We start from the raw sequence: 24,711 nt of genomic DNA, 5'->3' as shown, positions 1-24,711 counted from the left end.
CACCCTAACGTTCCCCTGTATCACCGTACTGTATTACACCCTAACGTTCCCCTGTGTCACCGTACTGTATTACACCCTAACGTTCCCCTGTGTCACCGTACTGTATTACACCCTAACGTCCCCCTGTATCACCGTACTGTATTACACCCTAACGTTCCCCTGTGTCACCGTACTGTATTACACCCTAACGTTCCCCTGTGTCACCGTACTGTATTACACCCTAACGTTCCCCTGTATCACCGTACTGTATTACACCCTAACGTTCCCCTGTATCACCGTACTGTATTACACCCTAACGTTCCCCTGTATCACCGTACTGTATTACACCCTAACGTTCCCCTGTATCACCGTACTGTATTACACCCTAACGTTCCCCTGTATCACCGTACTGTATTACACCCTAATGTTCCCCTGTATCACCGTACTGTATTACACCCTAACGTTCCCCTGTATCACCGTACTGTATTACACCCTAACGTTCCCCTGTGTCACCGTACTGTATTACACCCTAACGTTCCCCTGTATCACCGTACTGTATTACACCCTAACGTTCCCCTGTATCACCGTACTGTATTACACCCTAACGTTCCCTTATTCCAGATGTAAGTCTTTCTCTCATTGCCCCTCTTTGCAGGCCGAGCAACTGATCAGTTTCTTGTGATGCCATGATTTATCTTGTCACACAGGAGTTGAAATGGTCACCAAATCACTCGCCTGTGCTGTGACAGGGCAAGACCACTTTCTGAAGGGTGAAAAAGTTAGAAATCAAAATGCAAATGAGAACCTCTTTCGCCGCTTTGCCCAATTCCCAAATACAGGCACTCGGTCTGTGTCTCACTCAGGATAAGGTCTGTCCCACTGTTCCTGTGGCACTTACTGATCATGTCAAAACTGTCCCTTTCTTATATAGAGCTGAGTCACTTTTCAGCTTACCTTCCTGCTGTGTGTTGAAAGCTGTGTTTGCGCTTGGCTCTATGTTGTGTTGTCTAACACTGCGCAACTTATCCCCACACTTTTGTTTCTTTTGCAGAAGATCACCAACCATGTGTTGGGTAAGAAGGTCTCCTGGCAGTGAGCGGGCCACAGTGTGTGTCAGCTCAGACCTGGAAAACTCATCCTTATTGTCAAATCATGTAAATAAAGATTTATTTAAATAAACATGGTCTTGTCGCTCCGTCGCAAGCACAATGGTTGGAGTACGATAGATATGAATGAAACAGTGATGGCTTTGCATAAATATTGAGAGGAAGCGGATGGCAGTGACTCGCAAAAAGAGTTTGGTTGAAATGACACACTTGCGAGTGATACTTTATTTAGTCTTCACAGTCCAGGACGTTAAGAATGGTAATGGAGGAGTAGGTCCTACATTTGGTGGCTCCCGCTCGGGTCGGACCTTTTCCCCCAATTTTGTATCGGACTTGATTCGGTAGATTGATGGTAGAGGCAATTGCGGAATGGATTCCTACATCGGTGCATGGAGAGGCGGACTTGAAGTGCTCGCAAAGGAAGAAATAGACAAACAGAGAAGGCTTGGCTGACCCTTTTCAAGAGAAAGGTTAAGTTTGGACTGCTGTATCCGTCCCGTCTCTGGGTCACGTATGAGGAGCAACATTTTTATTTTGAGTCGCCCGAGGAAGCGTTGGACTTCGCGAGAAGGAAAGGACTGGTGGCGGGCGGACTGAGGACTTTGAACTTTGCTGCAGCGCTCCTGTTTAAAAAAAGTTTCTTGTTTTTTAGGACGTTATCTGTAATGCCTTCTGTATTGATGTGGGGCCTGTTTCAGAGCTGAGTCAGTTGAAGTTTACATTTGCACTGATGGGGGATTGAGGTTTGTGTTAGATGTTTGATCTTCTATTTGACCTTTTCTTTTTGTGTTTTTTTTCGGGCAATTGTGTGGGATTTTTTTTCTTTTGAATATGTGTGTCCAAGCCGGGGGGGTGGGGGTTGTTGGGGACCAATAGGTGGGAGAATGTCTGGCGACATGGGCGGGTGTCACCAAGCTAGCTGGGTGGGCTAGCTCATGGAAGCGCAGTGGGGGGTGAGCACATGTTATGCTTGTTGAAGGGGATGGTTTACATAGTGCTGTTACTAGGAATGGGATGAAAGTGTTCTGCTGATGGGGGAGGGGCGTATGCTGGGGGATAGAAAGGAGGCTGCCTGGGGGTGGGCCGGCGGATGCGTGGGGTGCGGGCTGGAAACTGGCACAAGACAGGTGAAGGCTGATCAGCGAGGGGGGAGGATGAGCCCCCCAACTAGGCTGATCATATGGAATGTGAGAGGGCTAAATGGGCCGGTTAAGAGGGCACGCGTGTTCACGCATTTGAGAGGACTGAAGGCAGACGTGGTAATGTTACAGGAGACGCACCTTAGCTGATCAGATTAAGGAAGGGATGGGTCAGACAGGTTTTTCACACGGGGCTGGACTTGAAGACTAGAGGGGTCGCGATCCTGATTAATAAGCGAGTGGTGTTTGAGGTGGGAAGAATAGTTGCGGACGTGGGAGGCCGATATATTGTGGTCAGTGGGAAACTGGAGGGGTTGCCGGTGGTATTAGTAAATGTGTATGCGCCAAATTGGGATGATGTGGAGTTTATGCAGAGGATGCTGGGGAAGATCCCGGACCTGAATTTGCATAAGTTGGTCATGGGAGGAGCTTTAACACAGTTATTAACCCTGGTTTAGACCAGTCAAGCTCAAGGACGGGCAGGGTGCCAGCAATGGCAAAGGAGCGAAAGAGGTTTATGGAGCAGATGGGGAGGTGGGCCATGCAGATTTAGGTAGTCGAGAGTGAAGGAGTTCTCCTTCTACTCACACGTGCATAAAACGTACTCCCCGGATTGATTTTTAAAATTTTGAACAGGGCTCTACTGACGGGGGTAGTGGACACAGAGTATTCAGCGATCACAATCTCAGATCATGCCCCACACTGGGTTGACCTACAGGTTAGCAATGAGCGTAGCCAGTGCCTGCACTGGAGGCTGGACGTGGGACTTTAGCTGATGAAGATGTGTGCGGGCAACTGAGGAAATGTATTCAGAACTACCTGGGTGTCAACGACACAGGTGAAGTTTTGGCTGCGGTGGTCTGGGAGGCATTGAAGGTGGTGGTTAGAGGGGAGCTGATCTCGATACGGGCCCACAGGGAGAAGGCAGACAGGGCAGAGATGGACCGACTGATAAAGGAGATATTGCAGGTCGACAGGAGGTATGCGGAGACCCCAGAGGCAGGGCTTCTAAGGGAACGACAGAGGCTATAGGCGGAGTATGGCACAGGGAGGGTGGTAGAGCAGCTGAGGAAGGCGAGGGGGACGATCTATGAGCATGGAGAGCAGGCCAGCAGAATGCTTGCGCAGCAGCTTAGAAAGAGGGAGGTAGCCAGGGAGATATGGAAAGTAAAGGCCGGGGACGGGAACCTGGTTGGAGATTCAGCAGGGGTTAATAAGGCATTCAAAGAGTTTTACAGTAGGCTGTGTAGGTCGGAACCCCCAGCTGGGTCCGAGGGGATGAGGCATTTTTTTGGGGCTAAATTCCCGAAGGTGGATGGGGGGGGGGTTTAATAGAAGGGCTGGGGACCCCGATCGGTAGCGGAGGGGCTGAAGTCCCAGGGCCGGACGGGAACCCAGTGGAGTTTTATAAAAAGTTCTCCGGGATATTGGGGCCGATGTTGATGAGGATGTTCAGTGAGGCAAGGGAGCGTGGAGCGCTTCCCTATACGCTGTCACGGGCCACTATCTCATTGATCCTGAAGCGGGTCAAGAACCCGGAGCTATGGATCGTACAGGCTGATATCCCTATTAAATGTGGACGCCAAACTGCTGGCCAAAATCTTGTCCTCCAGGATTCAACACTGTTCCGGACGTGATTGGGGAGGACCAGACAGGATTTGTTAAGGGTAGGCAGTTGGCAGCCAACGTAGGAAGATGGTTAAATGTGATTATGATGCCCCCGGAAGGTAGGGATGTGGAGGTAGTGGTTGCAATGGACGCAGAGAAGGCTTTTGATCGGGTAGAATGGGACTACCTGTGGGAGGTGCTGGGACGGTTTGGATTTGGGTGGGGCTTTATTGACTGGGTCAGGTTGTTGTATCAGGCTCCTGTTGCGAGCGTACAGACGAATAGGACATCGGACTATTTCAGGCTGCACATGGGTACGAGACAGGGATGCCCCCTCTCCCACTGTTATTCATGTTAGCTATAGAGCTGCTGGCAATTGCACTGAGAGCCTCAAGGGGCTGGTCCGGCAGGGGGTGGTGGGGCGAAACACAGAGCCTCGCTTTACGCAGACGACCTGCTCCTGCATGTTTCGGACCCAAGAGGGGATGGAAGAAATTGAGGATTCTGGGGAAATTTGGCCGGTTTTCAGGGTATAAACTAAATATGGGGAAGTTTGTGGTCCAGGCAAGGACAGGAGAGGCGACTGGGGAAGCTGCCGTTTAGGGTGGTAGGGGGAAGCTTTCGATACCTAAGCATTCAGGTGGTGCGGGAATGGGAACGGCTACACAAGTTACATTTTGGCCCGATTAGTAGACCAAATGAAGGATGATTTTCGGAGGTGGGACGCACTTCTGTTGTCATTAGCTGGGAGTGTGAAGACAGTGAAAATGACGGTCCTCCCGTGATTCCTGTTTGTGTTTCAGTGTCTCTCCATCTCTAAGGTGATCTCTGGCATTGTATGGGCATGTAAGGCCCTGTGAGTAAAAAAGAGGATGCTGGAGCAAAGTCGGGGCGAGGGCAAGCTGGTGCTGCCGAACTTTAGTTATTATTGGGCAGTGAATGTAGCCATGATCAGGATGTGGGTGGAGGGTTGGTATGGGAGCGTGTGGAGGCGGCTTCATGCAAGGGCACCAGTTTGGGGGCATTAGTAACAGCGCCTCTGCCATTCCTGCCAGCTGGTTGGGGATATGTTTATGGAGGGGTAATGGGTGTTTCTCTGGTTGGCAATCAGTAGCTAGTGGTGTCCCTCAGGTATCCGTGTTAGGCCCACAATTGTTCACAATTTACATAGATGATTTGGAGTTGGGGACCAAGGGCAATGTGTCCAAGTTTGCAGACGACACTAAGATGAGTGGTAAAGCAAAAAGTGCAGAGGATACTGGAAGTCTGCAGAGGGATTTGGATAGGTTAAGTGAATGGGCTAGGGTCTGGCAGATGGAATACAATGTTGACAAATGTGAGGTTATCCATTTTGGTAGGAATAACAGCAAACGGGATTATTATTTAAATGATAAAATATTAAAACATGCCGCTGTGCAGAGAGACCTGGGTGTGCTAGTGCATGAGTCACAGAAAGTTGGTTTACAGGTGATTAGGAAGGCGAATGGAATTTTGTCTTTCATTGCTGGGGGGATGGAGTTTAAGAAGAGGGAGGTTATGCTGCAATTGTATAAGGTGTTAGTGAGGCCACACCTGGAGTGTTGTGTTCAGTTTTGGTCTCCTTACCTGAGAAAGGATGTACTGGCACTGGAGGGTGTGCAGAGGAGATTCACTCGGTTAATCGCAGAGCTGAAGGGGTTGGATTATGAGGAGAGGTTGAGTAGACTGGGACTGTACTCGTTGGAATTTAGAAGGATGAGGGGGGATCTTATAGAAACATTTAAAATTATGAAGGGAATAGATAGGATAGATGCGGGCAGGTTGTTTCCATTGGCGGGTGAAAGCAGAACTAGGGGGCATAGCCTCAAAATAAGGGGAAGTAGATTTAGGACTGAGTTTAGGAGGAACTTCTTCACCCAAAGGGTTGTGAATCTATGGAATTCCTTGCCCAGTGAAGCAGTTGAGGCTCCTTCATTAAATGTTTTTAAGATAAAGATAGATCGTTTTTCGAAGAATAAAGTGATTAAGGGTTATGGTGTTTGGGCCGGAAAGTGGAGCTGAGTCCACAAAAGATCAGCCATGATCTCACTGAATGGCGGAGCCGGCTCGAGGGGCAATGTGGCCTGCTCCTGCTCCTAATTCTTATATGAGGGGAGCTTTTCTAGCCTGAGGGAGCTGGAGGAGAAATTTGGATTGGCGAGGGGAAATGAATTTAGGTACCTGCAGGCACGGGACTTCCTACGCAGGCAGGTTTCAACCTTCCCACTCCTACCACCAAGGGGGATACAGGACAGGGTAGTTTCCAGAATGTGGGTGGGAGAAGGGAGGGTTTCTGCCATTTACAAGGAACTCATGGGGTCAGAGGAGACGCAGACCGAGGAGCTGAAGCGCAAGTGGGAAGAGGAGTTAGGAGGAGAGATCGAGGATGGTCTCTGGACGGACGCATTGAGTAGAGTCAATGCGTCCACAATATGTGCCAGGCTCAGCCTGATACAATTCAAGGTCGTTCACCGGGTCCACATGACAGTGGCTCGGATGAGTAGGTTCTTTTGGGTAGCAGATAGGTGTGCAATGTGTTCAGAAGGGCCAACGGACCATGTCCACGTGTCTGAAGCTTAAGGGATTTTGGCAGGGGTTTGCAGATGTCATCTCCACGGTGTTAAAAACCAGGGTGGCACCGAGTCCAGAGGTGGAGATTTTCGGTGTGTTGGAAGATCCAGGAATCCAGGAGGAGAAAGAGGCAGACATTCTGGCCTTTGCTTCCCTGGTAGCCCGGAGATGGATTCTATTAGCTTGGAGGGACTCAAAGCCCCCGACGATGGAGACCTGGCTATCGGACATGGCTAGCTTTCTCTGCCTGGAGAAAATCAAGTTCGCCTTGAGAGGGTCACTGTTAGGGTTTGCCTGAAGGTGGCAACCGTTCGTCGACTTCTTTGGGGAAAATTAACCGTCAGCAGGGGGGGGGGGGGGGGGGGGGGGGTTGGGGTTTAGCTTAGTTTAGAGTAGGGGGTTGGTAAAGGTGGGACCTGTAAGGGAGGAAGATGGCTTTGCACTGTTTACAAATTCATGTACATTGTTTATTTTGTTGTTGTTGTGAAACCATAAATACCTCAAAATGTTTATATAAAAAAAGAATGGTAATGGAAAAAGTGAAATGAAAGATGTCTAAATCTCCAGAATCCCAGGGTATTTAAAATAGGAGATCTTCAAACATCGGCAGCATTCATAGAAATTATCACCTGGTTGGGATGAAATTCCTCTTCAGTCCCAAGGCAATATGGGGGTGAGAATTCATTTATTATTTCATGGAAATAATATTTATTATTTCACCGGCAAGGCCAGCATTTATTGCCCATCCCGAATTGAACTTGAACTGCCTGGCTTTCTGGGCCAGAGCATTCACGATATGATGAGAAGGGAAAAAAAGAGGCTTTTAGCATGTACAAGGGAAGCAAATCAGCGGAGCAGAGGACACAAAGTGCAGGATGGGGCTTAAGAAAGAAATTAGGAGCGCAAAGAGGGGATGTGAGAAAGCTCTGGCTGCCAAAAGTAGGGAAAATCCCAAGATATCCTAGAACTATATCAATGGGAAGAGGATATCCACATTGATATCCTATATCAATGGGAAGAGGATTATTGACTAAGGGGGCAATCCGTAGGTAGAGCCAGTGGACATTGGTAGGGTGTTGAACAAATATTTCACATCTGTCTTCACCCAAGAGAGGTGGTGGAGAGACTGTGAGGTTCTTGAGCGAGTTGTCATAAGGATGGACAAGGTATTGGAGGTGTTGGCAGGTTTAAAAGTGGACAAATCTCCAGGTCCAGATGAATTGTGTCCCAGGCTGCTGTGGGAGGCAGGAGAGGAGATTGCAGAGGCTCTGACCCAAATTGATTTTTCTGAGAATGTGACCAGGTGCGTAGATCAGGGTAGTGCAGTTGATGTAGTTTATATGGTTTTCAGGAAAGCCTTTGACAAAGTCCCACATGGGAGACGCAAGGCAAAGCACATGGGATACAAAGTAATTTGATAAGGTGGATTCATACCTGGCTTAGTTGCAGGAGACAAGAGGGTGATGACGGACGGCTGCTTTAGTGACTGGAAGCCAGTGACCAGTGGTATACCACATGGATCTACTACAAGGATCTGTGCTGGGTCCCCTATCAGTCATTTATATAAACAACATAGATGTCTATGTGGGGAGTAGGATCAGTAAGTTTGCGGATGACACAAAGATTGGCCGGTGGTTAACAGTGAGGTTAAATGTGCACTAGCTCTGGCCATGCACCTACATGAGATGTTTGCAGACTTGCTGGCAGGGTCACCCTATCTCCAACGTTAACATGTCACTGATACCCAAAAAAGACAAGACCAATGGAATGTGGATCAGACATACTCATTTCACTGCTCAATGTGGATGTGAAAATACTCGCAAAAGTCCTGGCCAGGAGACTGGAGAACTGTGTACCACGGTTGCAGTGGACCGGACAGGCTTTGTTAAGGATAGACAGCTAACTGCAAACATCAGACGGCTGCTGAATCTGAGACTGACCCCACCTGGGGAGAGAACACCAACAGTGATCGTCTCCCTGGATGCAGAAAAGGCCTGTGACAGAGTTCAGTACAATATCTCATTGCGGTACTGCAGCAGTTTGGGTGAGGGACAGAGTTCATCTCATGGGTGAAGCTTCTGTACAACACCCCCAAGGCGAGCATTTGGACCAACACCACTCTGAATACTTCCAGTTGCACAAGACAGGGATGCCCACTGTCCCCGCTCGTTCACCCTGGCAATCGAGCAGCTGGCGATCACCATATGAGAATTTTGAGGGGAATCCGAGGAGGAGGCAGAGAGCACAGAGTCTCACTCGATGTGGATGACCTGCTCCTCTACATCTCGGACCCACAAAACAGCATGAAAGACTTGATGAGCCGAATGGCCTCCTTCTGCACTGTAGGGAGTCTATGAAAGCACAAAGCTCGAGGGAGAGTTCGGAGCATTCTCGGGCTACAAACCCAGCCTGGGCAAAAAGGATGGGCACAGCTGGAGGGTCGACCATTTAACATAGCCCAAAACAAATTCCTCCACCTGGGATCCAAATAGCCCATGACTGGATATGGATCCACAAGTGGAATCTGACCAGTCTGATGGAGGAAGTCAAAAAGGTCCCGCAGAGGTGGGACACACTCCCACTCTCCCTGGCAGAATGCAGACGAACAAGATGAAAGTGCTGCCCAGGTTCCTCTTCCTGTTTAGATCCATACCAATCAACATTCCCAAGGCCTATTCCCAAGCAATAAAAAAAATGATTATGGCGTTTGCATGGGGAGGGAAAAATCCAAGAATTCCCTACAAAGGAGAAGGCAGGAAGGCCTGGCTGGCCCTCCCGAAACTGCAATGTTACCACTGAGCAGCCACAGCCAAGAGAGTGAAGGGATTCGTGAAGGGACCAAATATGAAATGGGTGAGGCTGGAGAAGTCCTCCTGCACAGGAACAACCGTCCAGGCCCTCGTCACAACAGCACTCCCACCCCTCAGCAAATCACTCAACTAGCCCAGTGGTGTTTTTTTCATTGGAACGCTTTTATGTGAACGATGGAGGTTGAGGGGCGACCTGATAGAGGTCGACAGGATTCTGAGGGGCATGGATTGAGTGGATGAGGCACTCTTTCCCAGGGTGGAGGGGTCCGTCACCAGGAGGCACAGGTTTAAGGTCTGTGGTATCATGACTGGTACAAGTTTGGAGAGCCGAAGGACTTGTTCCAGTGCTCTATTGTTCTTTATACTCAGAGGTGGTAACGTTCTAGACACTCTTATCATAGAACTGTTTTTGTTTCACTTTAATGTTTGCATTTCCTGCAGTACCACTGCATTCGCCTCCTTCACCAAGTGTGGAAGTGTGTTACGTAACCATCTATTCATAAGAACTCGGCTGACGATCTACCATGTGACAATGGTGATGCTCTAACTCAATAGTGCGAGATATGGATCAGATTGGCTGTCCATTGCTTTCTTCAACAATTGCTTAACAGTATGTTGGCCTTTTTTGGCTTTCCCATTGGGTTCTCGGCACAAGACTCGACCTGACATGATTGAAACCATACGTGACTGCGAAGTGTTGCCATTCTTTACAGCTAAAACAAGGACCGTTGTCACTCACGCCGACTTGCGGAATTCCGTGTCTAGCAAAAATTGACTTGGTATGCAGTATACACAACTTACCATTATGCTTGAGTCAGGCCATTTCGGTATAGTTTGAAAAATAGGCTATGATCATTAAACAATCTTTCCCTCGCAGGTGAGAGATCAATAGTTACTTTCTACCATGGTGCCGTAGGCAAATCAGATATTTGCATAAGTTCTCTTATTTGCTTGCAACAATGCGTTTGGCAACAAATTGTGTGTCGCAACAACTTTCAATATCCTGGTTTATACCTGGCCAGTAAAGTCACAAGCTTTCCACTTACATTTTTCAATCCCAAGATATCCTTCGTGTATCCTCTTTTGTACATCCTTGTGAAGAGATTGACGTGTGACTACAGCGTTCAAGCAACATACCACTCCATTAATGATACTGAGTTCAGATCTTGTTTGGTAGAACACCATACATTGATCTTGGGGCCAGTGTGACTTGATGTTTCTCATCACCACTTGAAGAGTTTGATCCTTCCTGGTCTCTTCTGGGATCTCACATAGTTTTCCATCTGATACAGGTAGCAGTGTGGAAATTAGATTGACATGCAGATCTACATCCTCGGCAATCTCACCACTAATAATTTGTATTGGCTCTCTCGATAATGCATCTGCTAAGAACAAATATTTGCCTGGCATGTAGATGAGATTGAAGTCATAGCGTTGTGACTTCATCAATGTTACAGGAGACGCACCACACCAAATCATGGAAGGTTCCAATGCAGTAAAATTACAGTTTTTAGCTTTTAACTTTAAATCAGTGATGAAATGATCTATGGACTCTCCTGTAAACGTGATCTAAACACATAGCGTTCACAAATGTCATTCTTTCTGGGGGTGCAATGGGCATCAAATCTTTGAATTACTTCATTAAAATTTTTACTATCTTCATCGTTTGCAAATTTAAACGTACGTAGAACATTACAGCGCAGTACAGGCCCTTTGGCCCTCGATGTTGCGCAGTCCTGTGAAACCCCTCTAAAGTCCCTCTACACTATTCCCTTATCGTCCATATGCCTATCAAATGACCATTTGAATGTGTTTAGTGTTGGCGAGTCCACTACTGTTGCAGGTAGGGCATTCCACGCGCTTACTACTCTCTGAGTAAAGAACCTACCTCTGACATCTGTCCTATATCTATCTCCCCTCAATTTAAAGCTATGCCCCCTCGTGCTGGACATCACCATCCGAGGAAAAAGGCTCTCAATGTCCACCCTATGTAATCCTGATCATTTTGTATGCCTCAATTAAGTCACCTCTTAACCTTCTTCTCTCCAACAAAAACAGCCTCAAGTCCTTCAGCCCTTCGACATAATATCTTCCCTCCATACCAGGCAACATCCTGGTAAATCTCCTCTGCACCCGTTCCAAAGCTTCCACATCCTTCCTATAATGCGACGACCAGAACTGCACGCACTACTCCAAATGCGGCCGCACCAGAGTTTTTTACAACTGCAACATGACCTCATGGCTCCGAAACTCAATTCCTCTACCAATAAAAGCTAAGATGTGGAGATGCCGGCGTTGGACTGGGGTGAGCACAGTAAGAAGTCTTACAACACCAGGTTAAAGTCCAACAGGTTTGTTTCAAACACGAGCTTTCGGAGCACGGCTCCTTCTTCAGGTGAATGGAAAGGCTTGTTCCAGAAATGTTTATATAGACACAGTCAGAGATGCCCCGGAATGCGAGCACCTGCAGGCAATCAAATCATCAAAGATGCAGAGAGAGAGGTAACTCCAGGTTAAAGAGGTGTGAATTGTCCCAAGCCAGTTCAGTCGGTAGGCCTCTGCAAGTCCAGGCTTGTTGGTGGGGGCCGAATGTAATGCGACATGAATCCCAGATCCCGGTTGAGTCCGCATTCATGCGTGCGGAACTTAGCTATAAGTTTTTGCTCAGCAATTTTGCGTTGTCGCGTCTCCTGAAGGCCTCCTTGTAGAATGCTGACCCGGAGATCAGAGGCTGAATGTCCTTGACTGCTGAAGTGTTCCCCAACTGGAAGGGAACAGTCCTGCCTGTTGATAGTCGCACGACAACGAATAAACGGGCATCGTGCGACTATCAACAGGCAGGACTGTTCCCTTCCAGTTGGGGAACACTTCAGCAGTCAAGGACATTCAGCCTCTGATCTCCGGGTCAGCATTCTACAAGGAGGCCTTCAGGAGACGCGACAACGCAAAATTGCTGAGCAAAAACTTATAGCTAAGTTCCGCACGCATGAATGCGGACTCAACCGGGATCTGGGATTCATGTCGCATTACATTCGGCCCCCACCAACAAGCCTGGACTTGCAGAGGCCTACCGACTGAACTGGCTTGGGACAATTCACACCTCTTTAACCTGGAGTTACCTCTCTCTCTGCATCTTTGATGATTTGATTGCCTGCAGGTGCTCGCATTCCGGGGCATCTCTGACTGTGTCTATATAAACATTTCTGGAACAAGCCTTTCCATTCACCTGAAGAAGGAGCCGTGCTCCGAAAGCTCGTGTTTGAAACAAACCTGTTGGACTTTAACCTGGTGTTGTAAGACTTCTTACAATAAAAGCTAACACACCGTACGCCTTCTTAACAACCCTCTCCACCTGGGTGGCAACTATCAGGCATCTATGGACATGGACACCGAGATCTCTCTGCTCGTCCACACTACCAAGAATCTTACCATTAGCCCAGTACTCTTCTTCCTGTTATTCCTTCCAAAATGAATCACCTCACACTTTTCTGCATTAAACTCCATTTGCCACCTGTCAGCCCAGCTCTGCAGCTTATCTATGTCCCTCTGTAACTTGTAACATTCTTCTGCACTGTCCACAACTCCACCGACTTTAGTGTCGTCTGCACATTTACTCACCATCCTTCTACGCCCTCCTCCAGGTCATTTATAAAAATGACAAACAGCAGCGGCCCCAAAACAGATCCTTGTGGTACACCACTAGTTACTGGACACCAGTCAGAACATTTCCCATCAACCACCATCCTTTGTCTTCTATCAGCTAGCCAATTTCTGATCCAAACTGCTAAATCACCCTGAATCTCATCCCACGTATTAAACACATTATGCTTCTGGCCCTGCCAATTAGGAGCATCGCTACTTTGCGTGAATCTGATTGATCTTCTAAATTTACTGTAGTAAGAAACAGGTTAAATTGTTTTTTTTAAACACTTGCCAGCCACGGTCAACGTTACCATGAAAGCTGAGACTCTTTGGTGGCTTCAATGACTCCATACTGTTAATTCTGCAGTCTGCAAAATCTTCAGATCTCGGTCAGGCATTTTCAGTGTTTAATACCATCCAACCCTGGTACCATGTAATGTTCTTGTCGGATTGCCTGATTTATTACACGGACACTTGTAGCTAAAGCTAGAAATGATTTCTTAACAAACTAATAACAGTAAAATCATTCACAAGCAACCTCGCTCCAGCTTCCTCCAGCCAGTCTGAAGTCAGCTGACTAACATTCACTTATATACTAGTGAGACTCCTAGTGGTCAGTCGGTGAATTTCAATACAACCATGATATCACTGCAAGACGCACGCAGACATGGGGTGAATGTGAAAACTCCACATGAGCAGTGAGTCAGGCTGGCATCAAACACGGGTCCTTGGCAATGTGAAGCAACAGTGCTAATGATAGCACCACCATGCCACCCAATATGATAGAATTTTTCATGAAGATGGAGAATGAAGTAGTTGATTCTGAGACTAGTGTCTTGAATCTTAATCAAAACTACGATGAAATGAGGTGCGAGTAGGATATGATTGATTGGGGAACGTTACTTAAAGTGATGACAGTGGATAGGCAATGGCAAATATTCAAAGAGCGCATGGAGGAACTGCAACAATTGTTCATTCCTGCCTGGCACAAAAGTAAAACGGGAAAGGAGGCCAATCCATGGCTTACAAGGGAAATTAGGGATAGTATTCGATCCAGGGAAGTAGCATTCAAATTGGCCAAATAAACCTCAGGTCTGAGGATTGGGAGCTGTTTAGAATTTAGCAAGGAAGGGCTAAGGGATTGATTAAGAAGGGGAAAATAGTTCACAGTACTCAAAACACAGGTGGTGCCGTGTCCGGAGGTAGCGGTCTTTGGAGTGTCGGAAGAGTCGGGAGTTCAGGGGTTGAAAGAGGCTGACATTTTGGCCCTTACCTCCCCAGTAGCTCGGAGACGGATCTTATTAATATGGAGGTATTCAAAGTCACCGAGTGTAGAGACCTGGGTTAGTGACATGGCTGGGTTTCTTAGTCTTGAGAAAATAAAGTTCGCCTTAAGAGAGTAGAGTTCACCCGGAGGTGGCAGCCGTTCGTCGACTTTCTCAGGGAAAATTAAAATGTCGGCAGAAGCTGAATTAAAAAAAAGGGGGGGGGGGGGGGGAGGAGAGAATGACAGGCTGTTCTATGGTTTTGCGGGTGTGAAGATTGTGATGGGGGGGGGGGGGGGGGGAAATGATTATTGTGCCATGTTTATGTCGCTGTTATTATTATAAAAATTGCAAAGACCCTAATAAAAAAAAAATTTTTTTTAAAAGGGGAAAATGGCGTACAAAAGTAAGCTTGCAGGGAACATAAAAACGGAGTATAAATGTTTCTGCAGGTACATGAAGAGAAAAAGATTGGTGAAGACAAGTGTGGATCCCTCACAGTCAGAAACAGGGGAATGTATCATAGAGGACAAAGAAATGGCTGAGCAACTAAATACATACATACTCACAAATGAGGACATAAATAAGATACCAGAAATGTTGGGGGAACACAGGGTTTAGTGAGAATGAGGAACTGAAGGAGATCAATATTATTATATCAGTAGTGAAATGGTGTTGGGGAAATTGATGGGATTGAAGGCTGATAAATCCCCATGGCCTGAGAATCTACATCCCAGGGTACTGAAAGAGGTGGATCTAGAAATAGTGGATGCATTGGTGCTCATCTTCCAGGATTCTATAGACTACGGAACAGTCCCTGCAGATTGGAGGGTGGTTAACGCCACTATTTAAAAAGGGAGGTGGAGACCAGGAAGCCTGACGTCAGTGGTGGGGATAATTCTAGAACCCATTATCAAAGATTTTATAGCAGAGCAATTAAAAAATAGTGGCAGGATCGGACAGAGTCAGCATGGATTTACGAAGGGAAATCATGCTTGACAAATCTACTGGAATTCTTCTAGGGTGCAACTAGTAGAATAGATTAAGGGGAGCCAGTGGATGTGGTGTATTTGGACTTTCCGAAGGCTTTTGACAAAGTTCCACATAAATGATTAGCATGTAAAATTAAAGCACATGAATTAGGGGTTATGTATTGAGACGGACAGAAAATTGGTTGGCAGACGGGAAACAAAAAGTAGGAATCAATGGGTCTTTTTCAAATTGGCAGGCAGTGACCATGGGGTACCACAGGGATCGGTGCTAGGACCCCAGTTATTCACAATATATATTAATGATTTAGACGAGGGAATAAAATGTCACATCCCCAAAATTGCAGATGACACCAAGTTGTGTGGGAGGGTGAGCTGGGAGGAAGATGCAGAGGTCCTTCAGTATGACTTGGGACAAGTTGAGTGAATGGGAAATGAACGGCAGTATAATGTGGATAAATGCAAGGTTATCCACTTTGGTAGCAAAAACGAGGCGGCAGATTATTATCTGAATGGCTATAGATAGAGAGAGTGGGAATGTGTAACGAGACCTGGGTGTCCTCGAACACCAGTCGCCGAAGGGTCTCTTTTTGTGCTGCAAAGCTCTATGACCTTAAGATCATCTAATAGCCTCTCTTCATAGCTGAGGCCACAGACTGGGACCACACACAAGCACACGGGAAGAAATTTCAAATAAACACACCTTTTCTGGAACATAATCATGTTTAATTGAATTATAATGGAATAGCCAATTGTTACAACAATTTATGCAAAACAGAAGACAACAATACTAACCCAAAAACAACAGTTTCCATAATCGTTACAGCCGTGGAAAGATCATTTGTACAATGTTGTAACCGCCTAGCTAACTGGTAAAATAAGAGAAAGGGAACACTTGGACCCGAAATAGACTTCCACTAAAGATAGTGCTGGGTGAGCATGGCTCACATCACTTATCCTGCTTGGCCACGCGTTCCTGCTGCTTCCGAAGCTCCTCTTGTCGCTGTGTGACATACTTCTGTAAATTAGTACAAATAACTCCGGTTTAGTGCATATTTCCAGCAGAGTGGTTAGTGAACCTGTTGAATATAATCAGGGACAGTTCATTTCTTACATAAGGTGATCTAGCACACTCAGGAATGGGAATCAGTGACAATTCTCCGCTGGTTGGAGTCATACTTGGCTCAAGGAAAATGAATGTGGTGGTTTGGAGGTCAATAATCTCAGCTCCAGGATATCACTGCAGGAGTTCCTCAGGGTAGGCTCTTGGGCCGAATCACCTTCAGCTGCTTCATCAGTGACCATCATAAGGTCAGAAGTGGAGGCATTCACTGATGACTGCACAATGTTCAGCAGATACTGAAGCAGTCCATACCCATATGCAAGACCTGGACAATATTCAGGCTCGGGCTGAAATGTTAATTGTCCTTTAAGTTCCAGGCAATGACCAGCTCCAACAAGAGAGAATCTAACCATCTCTCTTTCGCATTACCACTGCTCAATCCTCTACGGGTGGCACGATGGCAGTGACAAGCACAGCTGCCTCAACGCCTGGGACCTGGGTTCAATTCCAGCCTTCAGTGACTGCGTAGAATTTCCCTCTTGGTGTCCAATGGTGTGCAGGTTGGGTGGGGTTATGGGGACAGGGTAGGGAGTGGGCCTAGGTAGGGTGCTCTTTCAGAGGGTCGGTGCAAGTTCGATGGGCCAAATAGCCTCCTTCTGCACTGTAGGGAGTCTATGATCTAAATTCATCCAATGACCAGAAACTGAACTAGCCATATAAATACTGTGGCTGCAATAGCAGGTCAGAGGTGAAGAGTTCTGCGATGAAAAATCCACTCCTGACTCCCCAAAGCTTGTCCACCATATGTAAGGCACAAGTCAGGAGTGTAATGGAATACTCCCCACTTGCCTGGATGAGTGCAGCTCCAACAACACTCAAGAAGCTCAACACCATTCAGAACAAAGCAGCCCATCCACAATCATTCCTCCACCACCGATGAACAGTGACAGCCGTGTGTACCATCTACAAAATGCACTGCAACATCTCACTAAGTTTCCTTTGACAGCACCTTCCAAACCCACAACCTCTACCATCTAGAAGGACATGGACAGCAGATAGCTGGGAACCCCACTACCAGCAAGTTTCCCTCCAAGCCACTCACCAGTCTGACTTGGAAAAATATCGCCATTCCTTCACTGTCGCTGGGGCAACATCCTGGAGTTCCCCAACAGCACAGTGGGTGTACCTACACCTCGGGGACTGCAACGGTTCAAGAACACAGCTCACCACCACCTTCTAAAGGGTAATTAGGGAAGGCAATAAATGCTGGCCAAGCCAGTGACAGGGACATTCCATGAAAGTTCACCTGTGGATCAATTAGAATATATGGCCGCAAAAGGATCCTGGCCTCAAAATGTGGTGCCCCACACGGCCTCAAAATGTGGGCCTACAACTCAGAGCTCTCAAATGCCATGGGCCACTCAAGTGGAGAATTGTCGTTATCTCACATTAAGCAAGGAAAAGGTCTGTTTCTCATCTCACCCACAGAGTCCAAATAATGCTGACTTCAGCAGTTAAATCTAGCTGAACATCCCACGCCAACCTCACCCCGATACAACATATGGTGTAAGAACATAAGAACTGGGAGCAGGAGTAGGCCATCTGGCCCCTCGAGCCTGCTCCGCCATTCAATGAGATCATGGCTGATCTTTTGTGGACTCAGCTCCACTTTCCGGCCCGAACACCATAACCCTTAATCCCTTTTTTCTTCAAAAAACTATCTAACTTTACCTTAAAAACATTTAATGAAGGAGCCTCAACTGCTTCACTGGGCAAGGAATTCCATAGATTCACAACCCTTTGGGTGAAGAAGTTCCTCCTAAACTCAGTCCTAAATCTACTTCCCCTTATTTTGAGGCTATGCCCCCTAGTTCTGCTTTCACCCGCCAGTGGAAACAACCTGCCCACATCTATCCTATCTATTCCCTTCATAATTTTATATGTTTCTATAAGATCCCCCCTCATCCTTCTAAATTCCAACGAGTACAGTCCCAGTCTACTCAACCTCTCCTCGTAATCCAACCCCTTGTGTGGGTCAGCAAAGAGTTCTGGCCTCAGTTATGGGTTTTAATGTCACTATCTTAGGATGCTGTTGTTTTTTTAAGAGCGGGTGCTGAACACAATAATAGGACTAAGGTGGAACTCTTACCTCCATATTCTTGTAGTGTAACACAGTGCCACAGTGAGTCACCTTGGCAGTGTCTTCATTTGTATAGAACAGAGAACAAATCTGGCAGAAGTAACCGGTCTTTGGAACAATAAATTCAACACCTGCAGAGTCAGAACAAATGTCAGCAGGGATTTGAACTTTCCTGAAAGACTCCCAAGATGCAGCATCTAAATTAATCGAATCCAAGCTCCACTCAAACAGTGCCTCACATACACCCACCCCTCAAAATCCCCAGGATCCTATTACCAGCGCACCGGTGCGTAGCAATCACTGCCAGTGCATTTGTGGCCCCCATAACCTTAGTGTGCACCCCCCAACCCCACAGTGCCTCACCTTTACAAACAAAACCAATCCATTGACTGGAAGCAGTCCCTGTTCTTTTACAGCAGAGAGAGAAATTCCTTTACCATCCTCCAGATTGGAAGGAGACCATTAAGTCCATAGACTCCATGCCAGCAATTCAATCATTTCCACTCCCCGCTCCATCCCCATAGCCCTTCAGTTGGGAATTTTAAAGAGTTAGTGCCCGTGGTTCCAAGTTCCAACTTCAGAACAGAAATAACAGTGTCTAGTGAAAGAGACAGCAGGACACACAGAAACAAAGTGACAGAGGAGGGAGAAAGCAAAAGACATGGTAGAAAGACCCTTGACCCAATCACAACACTCATTGATGTTCCTCCAGGAAGCAGTGCACATTTGATAACAAATGCAGTGTGGATAACATATTACTGTACATCCAAGCAGTAAGAGCATTCAGCAGCGTCGTGTTCAACTCACCGAGAGGGTTGCTGGACTTATAGGGTGGCATTTTAAACTCAGCAAGGGCTGGCCCGACTAACTTCATCCGCTTTGCATCTGGTTCCATCTCGGAGGAAGGCTCTCTCCTTAGCTTGGCATCTGCTTAAAATAAAATGCAATAGCCTGGTTAAAAAAGTCAAAAGCTTAATATATTGAGTAATAACAAGGAATGATGAAGTGATATTCAGGCTGTATTAGTAGGTTTTACCATTGAAGTGCCTCAGAGAAATCCATGATTAACCATGTTCACTTGTCTCGTAGCTTATACCATTTACCTGGGAAAGGTAACTAGTATCACTGAGTGCGACACACCTGTACTGAGACCCCCAGGGTCAGTGAGTGACAGACACACCTGTACTGAGACCCCCAGGGTCAGTGAGTGACAGTCACACCTGTACTGAGAGACCCAGGGTCAGTGAGTGACAGTCACACCTGTACTGAGACCCCCAGGGTCAGTGAGTGGCAGATGCACCTGTACTGAGAGACCCAGGGTCAGTGAGTGACAGTCACACCTGTACTGAGACCCCCATGGTCAGTGAGTGACAGACACACCTGTACTGAGACCCCCATGGTCAGTGAGTGACAGAGACACCTGTACTGAGACACCCAGGGTCAGTGAGTGACAGAGACACCTGTACTGAGACCCCCATGGTCAGTGAGTGACAGTCACAGCTGTACTGAGAGATCCAGGGTCAGTGAGTGACAGACACACCTGTACTGAGAGACCCAGGGTCAGTGAGTGACAGACACACCTGTACTGAGAGACCCAGGGTCAGTGAGTGACAGAGACACCTGTACTGAGACCCCCATGGTCAGTGAGTGACAGTCACAGCTGTACTGAGAGATCCAGGGTCAGTGAGTGACAGACACACCTGTACTGAGAGACCCAGGGTCAGTGAGTGACAGACACACCTGTACTGAGAGACCCAGGGTCAGTGAGTGACAGTCACATCTGTACTGAGAGACCCAGGGTCAGTGAGTGACAGACACACCTGTACTGAGAGACCCAGGGTCAGTGAGTGACAGACACACCTGTACTGAGAGATCCAGGGTCAGTGAGTGACAGACACACCTGTACTGAGAGACCCAGGGTCAGTGAGTGACAGACACACCTGTACTGAGAGACCCAGGGTCAGTGAGTGACAGAGACACCTGTACTGAGAGACCCAGGGCCAGTGAGTGACAGAGACACCTGTACAGAGACCCAGGGTCAGTGAGTGACAGACACACCTGTACTGAGACCCCCAGGGTCAGTGAGTGACAGACACACCTGTACAGAGACCCATGGTCAGTGAGTGACAGACACATCTGTACTGAGAGACCCAGGGTCAGTGAGTGACAGAGACACCTGTACTGAGAGACCCAGGGTCAGTGAGTGACAGTCACACCTGTACGGAGAGACCCAGGGTCAGTGAGTGACAGACACACCTGTACTGAGACCCCCATGGTCAGTGAGTGACAGACACATCTGTACTGAGAGACCCAGGGTCAGTGTGTGACAGACACACCTGTACTGAGAGACCCAGGGTCAGTGAGTGACAGACACACCTGTACTGAGAGACCCAGGGTCAGTGAGTGACAGACACACCTGTACTGAGAGACCCAGGGTCAGTGAGTGACAGACACACCTGTACTGAGAGACCCAGGGTCAGTGAGTGACAGACACATCTGTACTGAGACCCAGGGTCAGTGAGTGACAGAGACACCTGTACAGAGACCCAGGGTCAGTGAGTGACAGAGACACTTTTTTGAACAATGTTGTAATATTTGCAATTCTCCAGTCAGCTGGTACTACCCTGTCTGTATATGAGGAGGTCTGAAAGCTATGGTCAGTGCCTCTGTGATTTCCACATTCTCCACGTGTCTGTGTGGGTTTCCTCCGGGTGCTCCGGTTTCCTCCCGCAGTCCAAAAATGTGCAGGTTAGGTGGATTGGCCATGCTAAATTGCCCTTAGTGTCCAAAAAGGTTGTGTTGGGTGGGGTTACTGGGATAGGGTGGGGGGTGTGGGCTTAGGCAGGGTGCTCTTTTGAAGGGCCGTGCAGACCTGATGGGCTGAATGGCCTCCTTCTGCACTGTAAATTCTGACTGTTCTATGACTATGCATCTGATCAGGCCCTGGTGATTTATTAACTTCGAAGTACAGCCAATGTGACTAACATTGCTTCTTATTGATTTTTAACCCATCAACTGCGTTCTCTTTCATCATGACTTGAGCAGCATCCTTCTTCCTCGGTGAAGACAGGTGCAGAGTGCTTATCTTTCATTTCATTTCTAGTACATAGAAGTGTTTAGAAATGTGAAGTGATTCACTTTGGTCGCAAAAACATGGACAAACAATATAAAATAACAATATAAAATGAAGTGTACAATTCTATCCGGGTTGTAGGAGCAGAGGGACCTGGTGTGTGTTTGCTAGAATCATTTAAGTTGGTATCGAATTCCTGCAGTGCAGAACAAGGCCATTCGTCCCATCAAGTCTGCACCAAACCTCTGACAGAACACTCCACACCCAAGTCCACTCCACCATCCTGTCCCCGTAACCCCACCTAATGTTTCAACACTAATTGGCAATGGATCATGGCCAATCCAGCTAATCTGCACATCTTTGGACTGCGGGCAGAAACCCGAGCACCCAGAAGAAATCTATGCAGCGTCCTTAGCTTTATTAATAGAGGCAGAGCAAACAAAGGCATGGCAGTTTATGTTCAAATTTACAAAACACTGGCTGGCTCAGCCTCAACTAAAGCACCCTGCCCAGTTCCGGGTACTAAACTTTAGAAATGATGGGTAGGCATTGGAGAGAGTGCAGAGAGGATTCATGAGAACCGTTCCAAGGATGAGGGACTCCAGTTGCAAAGATAGATTGGAAATGTTGGGACTCTTTTCCTTCGATAAGAGGTTTAGTCAAAATCAATTAATCCAGCCTCAATTTGTGCTTGCTGACAAACTTCCTCACTTCACCCCTGAAAGGTTGGACGCTAATTTTTAGACTATGCTGCTGGGATCTTCGCCTCCAGTTCCCCTTAATATTTTCAATCAAATCACCCATAATTCAAGGAGTTACAATCCTTCTTGTTGAACTCCGCGTACCATCCTGGCACTTCTTCCAAAGTCATACATCCTGTGGCCTAAGAAAGGCTTTGCATAGCTGAAGACATACTTCTAGCCCGTGGAATTTAGATAGAAACAGCCAGTATTTCATTGACATGATTTGATTTCTTCATAACATTTTTATGCTATATATAACAGGGCCCACAAGTCTCTCTAGGCTTTCACTGTTTCTAGCTTTTCACCATTTAAAAAAGGTGAATATCTGAGCCCAACACAGATCCTTGTGGAACACGATTAGTTACATACTGCTATTTAGTGTGTTTGGCCACTGCTACTCAGTGTATCCCTGTCACTCAGCTTTTTGAAGTATACAAGATCCTGAATGGTATTGACAAGGTGGATGTGGAAAGGATGTTTCTACTTGTGGGTGAGTCTAGAACTAGGGGCACTGTTTTAAAATTAAGAGTCACCCTTTTAGGACAGAGATGAGGAGAAATTTTCCAATTAAGGGGCAATTTAGCATTGCCAATCCACCTACCCTGTACATCTTTGGGTTGTGGGGGTGAGACCCACACAAACACAGGGTGATTGTGCAAACTTCACACGGACAGTGACCAGAGGACTGGTTCGAACGTAAGAACTAGGAGCAGGAATAGGCCATCTGGTCCCTCGAGCCTGCTCCACCATTCAGTGAGATCATGGCATATCTTTTTGTGGACTCAGTTCCATTTACCCGCCCACTCACCGTAACCTTTTATTCCTTTACTGTTCAAAAATCTATCTGCCTTTGCCTTAAAAACATTCAACGAGGTCGCCTCAACTGCTTCACTAGGCAGGGAATTCCACAGATTCACAACCCTTTGGGTGAAGATGTTCCTCCTCAACTCAGTCAGAAATCTGCTCCCCCTTATTTTGAGGCTAAGCCCCCTAGTTGTAGTTTCACCCGCCAGTGGAAACAACCTTCCTGCTTCTATCCTATCTATTCCTTCATAAAATGTTATGTGTTGAAGGTCAAAATTCCATTTGCCTTAATTACTTGCTGTACTTGCAAACCAACTTTTTGCGATTCATGCACGACACCCAGGTCCCTCTGCACAGCAGCATGTGGCAATTTTTTTTTACCATATTTGCTGTAATTCCTACCAAAATGGATGAACTCACATTTACCAACGTTGTACTTCATCTGCCAGATCTTGCCCACTCACTTAAACTGTCTATATCATTCTGCAGACTTTCAGTGCCCTCTGCACACTTGGCTCTACCACTTATCTTCGTGTCATTTGCAAACTTTGACACATTACACTTGGCCCCCAACTCCAGATCATCTATGTAAATTGTGAACAATTGCAGACCCAACACTGATCCCGGAGGCACACCATTAGCCACTGATCACCAACCAGAAAAACACCCATTTATCCCCACTCTTTGCTTTCTGTCACTTAACCAATCCTCTATCCATGCCAATACATTACCCGTAACACCATGCGCCTTTATCTTGTGCAGCAGCCTTTTGTGCTGCACCTTGTCGAATGCCTTCTGGAAATCCAGACACACCACATCCACCAGTTCCCACTGTCCACTCCACTCATAATGTCCTCCAAGAATTCCACTAAATTAGTCAAACATGACCTGCTTTTCTTGAACCCATGCTGTGTCTGCCCAATGTGACAATTTCTATCCAGATGTCTTGCTAATTCTTCCTTAATGATAGATTCAAGCATTTTCCCCACGACAGAAGTTAATCTAACCGGCCTATAGTTACCCGCCTTTAGTCTACCTCCTTTTTTAAACAGTGGCGTCACATTTGCTGTTTTCCAATCTGCCGGAATTGCCTCAGTGTCCAGCGTATTTTGGTAAATTACCACGCACATTTGCTATTTCCCCCAACTCTTTTAGTACTCGAGGATGCATTCCATCAGGGCCAGGAGACTGGTCTACCTTTAGCCCCAATAGCTTGCCCAACACTACCGCTTGCTAACACTACCTCCTTAGTGATAATGATCGTTTCTAGGTCCTCACCTGCCATACCCTCCTTCCAACAATTATTGCCATGTTATTTGTGTCTTCTACTGTGAAGACCAACACAAAATGCCTTTTCAAACCGTGAGCCATTTCCTAATTTCCCATTATTAAACCCCCTTCCCATTCTCTAAAGAACCAATGTTTACCGTAGCTATTTTTTTCCCCGTTTTATATATTTGTAGAAACTTTTGCTACGTGTTTTTATATTCCGAGCTAGTTTACTCTCATAATCTATCTTACTTTTCTTTGCAGCTTTTTTCGTGGCTTTCTGTTGGCCTTTAAAAGTTTCCCAATCCTTTAGTTTCCCACTAATCTTTGCCACTTTGTATGCCTTTTCTTTCAATTTTATGCACTCCTTTATTTCCTTAGATATTCATGACTGATTATCCTTTTTCCTACAGTCCTTCCTTTTCCGGGTCCTCGGCGCTGTAAGACAGCAGTGCTAACCACTGCGCCACCAGGCCGCCCACAGTCCTTAAT

At 46.9% G+C, this 24,711-nt stretch overlaps 2 protein-coding genes across 5 annotated transcripts in view; one reads left to right on the top strand and one right to left on the bottom strand.

The window, feature by feature from the left end:
- alms1 (ALMS1 centrosome and basal body associated protein) overlaps window positions 1–1,154 on the top strand; it is a 116,199-nt gene extending 115,045 nt beyond the window's left edge. For all 4 annotated transcript variants that reach the window (XM_038793103.1, XM_038793104.1, XM_038793102.1 and 1 more), the window contains one exon: window positions 1,031–1,154. In XM_038793103.1, the coding sequence (XP_038649031.1) occupies window positions 1,031–1,075 (45 nt within the window). In that variant the 3' untranslated portion in view covers window positions 1,076–1,154. The remainder of the gene's footprint in view (window positions 1–1,030) is intronic.
- A 14,677-nt stretch (window positions 1,155–15,831) lies between these two features.
- Window positions 15,832–24,711, bottom strand: part of LOC119963804 (zinc finger protein 638-like) — a 182,007-nt gene continuing 173,127 nt past the window's right edge. The window contains exons 21-23 of the mRNA XM_038793101.1: window positions 19,138–19,260; window positions 18,340–18,461; window positions 15,832–16,145 (exon numbers count right to left, since the gene is read on the bottom strand). The gene's annotated coding sequence lies outside the window, so the exon portion shown is untranslated. The remainder of the gene's footprint in view (window positions 16,146–18,339; window positions 18,462–19,137; window positions 19,261–24,711) is intronic.

The sequence above is a fragment of the Scyliorhinus canicula genome, chromosome 3 (assembly GCF_902713615.1).
Source record: "Scyliorhinus canicula chromosome 3, sScyCan1.1, whole genome shotgun sequence".
Lineage (NCBI taxonomy): Eukaryota > Metazoa > Chordata > Chondrichthyes > Carcharhiniformes > Scyliorhinidae > Scyliorhinus > Scyliorhinus canicula.
This window is presented reverse-complemented; position numbering and strand designations above follow the sequence as displayed.